The sequence below is a fragment of the Gadus macrocephalus genome, chromosome 20 (genome assembly GCF_031168955.1).
Source record: "Gadus macrocephalus chromosome 20, ASM3116895v1".
NCBI classification, from domain to species: Eukaryota; Metazoa; Chordata; class Actinopteri; order Gadiformes; family Gadidae; genus Gadus; species Gadus macrocephalus.
The window spans coordinates 13,283,747-13,291,620 of record NC_082401.1 but is presented as its reverse complement, the minus strand read 5'-3'; the positions used below and the strand labels follow the sequence as shown (position 1 = coordinate 13,291,620).

At 49.2% G+C, this 7,874-nt stretch overlaps 1 protein-coding gene across 1 annotated transcript; it reads left to right on the top strand.

The window, feature by feature from the left end:
• Positions 1-374: 374 nt before the first annotated feature.
• On the top strand, positions 375-6,181 carry mid1 (midline 1). The gene is made up of 6 exons (XM_060039630.1): positions 375-1,124; positions 1,390-1,517; positions 2,549-2,692; positions 2,997-3,158; positions 3,820-4,027; positions 4,404-6,181. The coding sequence occupies exons 1-6, from the start codon at positions 619-621 to the stop codon at positions 4,750-4,752; spliced, it is 1,497 nt and encodes a 498-aa protein (XP_059895613.1). The 5' UTR covers positions 375-618; the 3' UTR covers positions 4,753-6,181.
• Positions 6,182-7,874: the final 1,693 nt, after the last annotated feature.

Sequence of the window (7,874 nt, the reverse complement as noted above, 5' to 3'; positions counted from 1 at the left end):
CTCTCTCTCTCTCTCTCTCTCTCTCTCTCTCTCTCTCTCTCTCTCTCTCTCTCTCTCTCTCTCTCTCTCTCTCTCTCTCTCTCTCCTCTGTATATGAGAGAGAGAGAGTGAGAGATAGATAAATATATATATGTTAACCTCTCTTTATGCATATATATATATATATATATATATATGGATATACATATGGATGGATATATATGTCTAATGAGAGTCCAGACCACTTCCTTCCTCGCCCGTGCCTCTTGTCAGTTCCAGAGCTAGCGTGCGCTCTTTGCTCACAGGGGCGATGATGCCAGGCTTTCTCTCCCTCTCACCCTCCCCTCCCTCCCTCCCTCCCTCCCTCCCTCCCTCCCCCCCCCCCCTCCCCTCTCCCTGAGGGAGGGGATAAGTGGTTCTTGTTACCACGGTAATGTAAAGGGCAGACCCCGGTTTAGGAGCTCAGTCCGCTGAGGCTAAACGTGCTGAGCTGGCTCCCAGAGGCTCGGCTGCTCACAGCCAGCTCCGCTACACCTGAACAGACGAGGGCGGTGTCAGGTTCAGGAATACGGTTTAACATCGCTGAGTAGAGCCCACGTTGGTTTAATATAGACTGAATAAAAGAACCAGATTGTGGTGATGACAAGGTTGACAACGTTTTTTTGTCAGTCTGTCTGTTCATCTGTCTTCCTCTTTCTCTCTTTCTCACTTCTTTCTTGTCCGTCTCTCTTTCCGTCTGTCCGTCTGTCTGTGTGCGTGTGTCCTTGTGTCTGTGTGTGTGTGTGCATTTGTGTGTGTGTGTCTGTGTGCGCGTGTATCTGTGTATCTGTATATGTTTGTGTGCGTTCATGTTTGTGTGTGTGTGTGTGCGGGCGTGTGTCTGTGTGCGGGTCTACGTCTGTCTGTGTGCGTCTGTGTGTGTGTGTGTGTGTGTGTGTGTCTGTCTGTCTGCCTTTGTGTATGTGTCGGTGTGTATGTGTGTGTGCGTGCCCCCAGTCGGTGCGCATGAGGAAGCTGGCGCAGCAGATCGCCAGCTGTAAGCAGTGTGTGGAGCGCTCGTCCTCCCTCATCACGCAGGCCGACCAGACGCTGAAGGAGGCCGACCACGCACGCTTCCTGCAGACCGCCAAGAACATCTGCGAGAGGTACCAGGGAAACCTTCTGAGTGTCATAAATCAGGGGAGCGGACTGGCACCTCGTTAACCTCTCTCTCTCTCTCTCTCTCTCTCTCTCTCTCTCTCTCTCTCTCTCTCTCTCGCTCTCTCTCTCTCTCGCTCTCTCTCTCTCGCTCTCTCTCTCTCGCTCTCTCTCTCCCCCCCATGTATCTCTCTCTCTCTGCCTCTTTGTCTCTCTCTCTCTCTCTCTCTCTCTCTCTCTCTCTCTCTCTATCTCTCTCTCGTTGCTTCACAGGGTGTCCATGGCAACTGCCTCCTCTCAGATCCTGATCCCCGAGATCAACCTGAATGACACCTTTGATACGTTCGCCCTGGACTTCACCAGGGAGAAGAAGATGCTGGAGAGCCTGGATTATCTCACGGGTGAGCGGGGGCCTTCAAGCTAAAAGCGCAGGCCTTCAAAATAAGAGCGCAGGCTTTCAAACTAAGAGCGCAGGCCTTCAAAATAAGAGCGCAGGCTTTCAAACTAAGAGCGCCGGCCTTCAAAGTAAGAGCACAGGCCTTCAGAATAAGAGCACAGGCCTGTAAACTATGAGCTCAGGCCATGAGCTCCTTGAGGGATCGTTTTCAGAGGGGCCCTTCGACAACGTTTTCTATGGGCCCATTCCAAACACACAAGTGTGCTTCACCCCCGCGTGCACTGCAGTGGAGCGGATGTATCTTACCCAATTGAAAGAACAACATTTTAAAAGGGCCATTTATTTATTTTTGAACTGTGGTAGCCTGTGTGGTAGGCCTACCATTAAAAAGAACAGTAGGCTCCGGGCAGGGCAGTGGTTTGGCTGGGACGCTTAGCTCAAGGGGTCTGGGGTTCAACCCGCTGACCTCAGTGTACCTGCAGCTAGCAGGTGAACACACCCTGAATGAAGCCACTTTGCCAGAAGCCTCTGATTCTAGAGACTACAGTCCAGTACTTTATACAAGCTGCAGTACAAGTGCTTTGAGAGTGAGAAAAGCGCTATATAAATTGAATCTATTATATTATTATTAGTACTTGATCCAAATACACTGCAAACACTTTACAAAATGCATACTGTCTCGTTGTCTTTATGGCAATGACAAATAAAGTACTTTGAACTTGAAATACTAGAGAATAAGAGACTAGACACAAGAAACTAGGGAATAGAGTCTAGACACTAGAGGTTAGAGACTAGACACTAGAGAATAAACACTAAAGACTAGAGGATGGGACTATAGCCTAGAGACCAGAGGCTATAGGCTAAGAGTAGAGGCTACACACTAAAGGCTAGGGACTAGACACTAGAGGCTATATAAAAGAGACCAGAAGCTATACTAGATTATACACATTAGAGGCTACTAAATACTAGAGACTAGAGAGTACCAATAATACTGACCGTGCTGACCTTGCCCCTCTGCGTTCGGCGGGCCTCCAGCCCCCGCCCCCCCGGCCATACGGGAGGAGCTGTGCACGGCGTCCTACGACACCATCACCGTGCACTGGACGTCCGACGACGAGTTCTGCGTTGTGTCGTACGAGCTGCAGTACGCCATCTTCACCAGCCAGGCCAACGTCATCAGTGAGTCACTGGGAGAGGAGTCCGACTGGGTCAGGTTAACCCAGAGCCTGGACTAGTATGTGCATAGACAGCTTCTACTAGCTTTAGATATATTTGATCCAATACGTTAAGATAACATGTACCATTTTATCTTAACATATTGTTTGTGTTGATGCATTGATTAATGGCATCCTTCTAAAAACACACGTAAATAAAACGTTGAGACGTAACCCAGAAGCTCCAGGTTCCGAGCGCGCCCGCTGTGGCGCTGTTCCTCACGTCTCCCCCTCTCCTCTGTCTCCCCCGTCCCCCCCCTGGGCTCCAGGTCTGTGTAACTCGGCCGACAGCTGGATGATCGTGCCCAACATCAAGCAGAACCACTACACGGTGCACGGCCTCCAGTGTGGCACCCGCTACATGTTCATCGTGAAGGCCATCAACCAGGCTGGGAGCCGCAGCAGTGCACCGGGCAGGCTGAAGACTAACAGTGAGTTCATCTGTCAGGGACCTGAGAGGGCCCGGTTCACCAGGCCTGTCTCCGCTACACGATGCTTTATCGATCCCGGAGGGGGACACTGGGCTGGTCACCCATGCACACCGTCCAACAGCCTCTCAGAGACAACACATCACATTCCAAGAGGGCCCGATCGTGCCTGTGCAATGGGCATGCACATCAGCACAACCCATGTGATGCTTGCGTGTGCGTGATGCATGCCTGTGCGTGACATTTGCGCGTGCGTCACGACGTGTGTGATGCTTGCACATACATGATGCTTGCCTGTGCATGATGTTTGCATGTGCATAATGCGTGCGCGTGCGTGATGCTTGCATGTGAATTGTGTGTGCATGATGCACGTGGAGGGAAACTCATTTCAGTCAAACAAGTTTAAAAGGGTTTCCGTCTCTTTGAGCCGCCTGCACAGCTGTGTGATGTCCCGTTTGTTGTGTTCCTTTATTGTTATCCTAATGGGTGACAGTGATGAACTGCTTCAGGTTCGAGGCCCGCAGCTCGCTTCAATTGAAACGGGGAGAATGGCGGAACATCCACCGCTGAGGAAACGAAAATGAAACTTTTTTCGTCCCCGAGAAATCATCCATTTGTCGTTGTTTGTGTTTATCACTTCTTGAACTCAACGTTTGATCCGCAGGCCAGCCGTTCAAGCTGGACCCGAAGTCGGCCCACCGCAAGCTGAAGGTGTCCCACGACAACCTGACAGTGGAGCGCGAGGAGACGTCCTCCAAGAAGGCCCAAAGCCAGGACCGCTTCACCAGCCAGGGCAACTACGGCGTGACGGGCAACGTCTACATCGACAGCGGCCGCCACTACTGGGAGGCCCTGATTGGAGGGAGCTCGTGGTGAGAAGGAGGGGCCAATCAGACTGTGACTTTCATACTGGGGGAAGAAATACAATAAAATCAATCGCCCTGTCTCTCTCCGTCTGTCTCCTCTGTCACTCTCTCTCCAATTCGGTCTCTCGCTTCTTGTGCTCTCTATCTCTCTCTGGCTCTGTCTCTCTCCTCTGTCACTCTCTCATTCTCTCTCATTCTCTCTCTCTCTGCCTCTTTTTCCCTATATCCTCCTCTATCTCCCCCTCTCTCTCCCTCTCACTTCCTTTACCTTTCCCTATATAACTCTCTTTCTCTCTCTCTCTCTCTCTCTCTCTCTCTCTCTCTCTCTCTCTGTCTCTGTCTCTCTCTCTCTCTCTCTCTCTCTCCCCCTCTCTCTCTCCAGGTTTGCGGTGGGCGTGGCCTACAAGTCGGCGCCCAAACACGAGTGGGTGGGGAAGAACTCGGCCTCGTGGGTGCTGTCGCGCTGCAACAGCTCCTGGGTCGCGCGGCACAACGGCAAGGATGTGTCGGTGGAGCCGTCGGCGCACCTGCGGCGCGTGGGCGTGCTGCTGGACTACGACTCGGGCTCGCTGTCCTTCTACGACGCCGTGGCCTCGCAGCACCTGCACACCTTCCACGTGGACTTCGTGCAGCCGGTCTGCCCCGTGTTCAACCTGTGGAACCGCTGCCTGACCGTCCTGTCCGGCCTGCCCATCCCGGACAACCTGGAGGCCAGCGACTGCCGGGAATGAGCGCCGCGATGGGACGCCGGACGGAACGCCGCCACAGAATGCCGTGCCGGAACGCCGCCACGGACCGCCGTCACGGCTCGCCGAACCCCCGGGCGCCGCTTATGAAACGATGGGTCGCCGACATTGGGCGCCTCGCCGCCATGTGCTCCACGGGGAGGGTCCAGACAAAACGTTTGTTGCACATTGAAGACAATCGGTGTACAAAGAACGCTGTGGTCCTACATGAGGGCTGCCTACGCCGTCAAGGATGGGAGCTTAGGGGTTTTTTTCTCGCTCAGATGGAGACGCCGGACACGGCATCCTGCGGCCTCGGAGCTCGCTCATTGGTTATCGCGGCAGCTCCTCCCGGCCGGGGGAGGAGCTTGACTCGTTACACACGACACTGCGGAGGACCTAAGGAACGACTGGTCCGGCCTGTGTGTGTTGGGGTCCGTTTGGGCGCGTTTGTGTGCGTTGGCGTGCGTTTGTGTGTAGCTGTGCGTTTGTGTGTAGCCTTGTGTTGGGTGTGCGTTGGCGTGCATTGGTGTGCGTTATACGGCAACAAAGACAATCTTCACACCGTTTGCTGGTATGAAGCCCATGTATAGATACGAGAAGCAATAAGTCAACTGGGGCACAACCAGGAGCGCCCTGTTTGTTTGTAAGCCGCTGAAGCAGCTTGCTGATTGGCTGAGATCGTGGCCCCTTCGGGAGGGCCTTCCTACCATGAAGGCGTTCTTCTATTTTGCACAGCGTGAACAAGTTCCCTGCTGGCTTGTTTGGAGGAATTTGGAGATGACAAGATTTCGGTTAACATTTTTACATTTGTATTGCATTATTTTTACACCTGCCTAAGATGGTTTATTTAGTGCACATATTTCTGCATGTTTTGACTTTTGCGGGCTGCCAAGACGAGGTCTGCAGGCGAGCGGCAGCGAGGGGGAATCAGCCCAGCCGTGTCTCGTGAAGGTTCAATGATCCCTTGTTTTTAGTTGGGGGCGAACGTGTGAGAGAGAGAGTTATTTATACACTCCTGTAGAAGTTAGCGAGTTTTTGAAGCACTTTCAGCACCCCAGCCGCCCCATGCTAAGGCCTAGCCCCACCTGCTACAGTGTATACCGTCTCCATGCCCTCTTGTACATGTGTAAACAGATAGAATAGACTATAGGTTCCTTTAATTCCTCACAGAAATGCAAAGTTGGATTCTATGTTTGTGTGGATGCCAATTATTTATTAGTTGAAAAATGAAATTGTAATTTTAAATAGGAGTAAACAAAAACCTTAACACAGGCAATACATCCTACAAACCAAAATATAAACTCTTGGTTACTCGGTTCACCCATGATGCCCTGAGTCAAATAAAAAGCTGGGAGTCCTAGTCAAATCAACACTGCACCACCATTTTTGCACATTTGTTCTTCTGTGATCTAATAAAGAATGTCTTAATTTCCTTGTTTCTCAGTCTTATTTTCTCTGAACAAAACGTAGCCCTTATGGAGAGCCTTCTTCTGGTGGGTGCAGAGATGTTCCATTAGAGGTGGGGGGTCCTTGCACCATTGTAAACGTGTAAATATGACAGGATTGGCTGTGACACCGCTTTTGTCCGACCGCGCTGCAGCCTGAAGAAGAATGCGATGAGAGGTGATGGCAGCCTGAACTCCGGATGACCTCTCGGCCAGAGACCCCGGGGAAACGGATCGAGAAACACTTAGCGGGCTGCCGGGGCGATGAGCAAGACCGCCACGTGACGCTACAGCGAGGGGATGGTCCGAGCCGCGGCGGTTTATAAAAAACGCAAAGATGTTGATGTACACATTGGCTAACGGAGGATTAATATTCAGTATTACAGACAATATTCAGGGCTCGGGGCCCCTTCTGTTCTGCTGCTTCTGTTCTTTTTAATGAATGCGTGATTTATAGTGGCTGTCGGCGAGGACTAAATATAACGTGACCATGAAAAGCCATTCCATTATGTGGTAAAATATCAGTTTTAGTTAATTAAATTCAATTAAATAATCACATGGTATTTATCAGCACCGGGAAGTATATCATGAAACGTTTGGTTAATAGAGTGTGCCTTGGGATAGATGAAATGGAAAAGGGAACATTTCATCTTTCGCTAACATTTCATCAAATTCTAATCCAATTAGTTCATCTTCGCTGCATACGGAAGTGGAAGAAAAAAAAAAATCTTCATGAGGGGAATAATGGAGACGCTGAAGAGGAAAATTAAATAATAACCAGTTGCATTTTAGTTTTTGTGTTGTTGTATTTTGCCATTCAAGAGTCCCTCATGTAGGCCTACAGCTTTGGTCTTCTTTGCTATGGAGGCTGTTAAGATAACAAACACATTGAATGGCAACAAACTGTTAAAATAACGAACACATTGAATGACAACAAACTGTTAAAATAACGAACACATTGAATGGCAGCAAACAGTTAAAATAACGAACACATTGAATGGCAGCAAACAGTTAAAATAACACATTGGATGCGGTGCTGGACATGGAGCCAACCATTGGCTCCACTAATTGCATTCTCTCTCAACGCGACAGCCAACAATAAGAAAGCCTCTATAAACCTGAACAAACATATTCAACTTAGTTTTATTGAAGAAGTGGCCTCAACCGTAAGTTGACAGACATTTTATTGTTCTAACATTATCAAAAATACCCTTTTTATGTATTAAATATGTATTATTAAGGGAAAGGAAACGCACGTCCCATAGCACCCCCTGCTGGTACTGTACAGAATGGGTTACAGTGAAACTCGGACGATTAGCCAATCCCCATCCAACCGAAGATAAATTCATCTATTGCAATGATGGATATTTGACGGATTTACATTAATGTTCTCTGTCTATGAATGGAGCCTACCATCTGAATTGCATGCAGCATATTATATTATAGAGAACCACACACTCTCACGCTTTATTCCTACGGGGCTGTCCCGCAGTCAGACACACGCAAACTCTAGCAAGTAGGCTAATTATAATTTGAATAATAATTACAATAATAGTATTAATATTATAATAACATTTGTTAGATTGTAATAATAATATTGTAATTTGTATTTTTTTGGCTGTTTTATTATTATTCGAAAGACTTTTTTTTTTTGGATGCCATACGCATATCTAAAACAAT

What these genes read in the sequence shown, in the direction of transcription:
- mid1 (XM_060039630.1), top strand. Translation starts at nt 619, where the DNA reads ATGACAAGGTTGACAACGTTTTTTTGTCAGTCTGTCTGTTCATCTGTC. An exon ending in GGGCAGGCTGAAGACTAACA is followed by an intron (nt 3,159 to 3,819) that starts GTGAGTTCATCT and finishes TTTGATCCGCAG; the next exon opens with GCCAGCCGTTCAAGCTGGAC. An exon ending in CTGATTGGAGGGAGCTCGTG is followed by an intron (nt 4,028 to 4,403) that starts GTGAGAAGGAGG and finishes CTCTCTCTCCAG; the next exon opens with GTTTGCGGTGGGCGTGGCCT.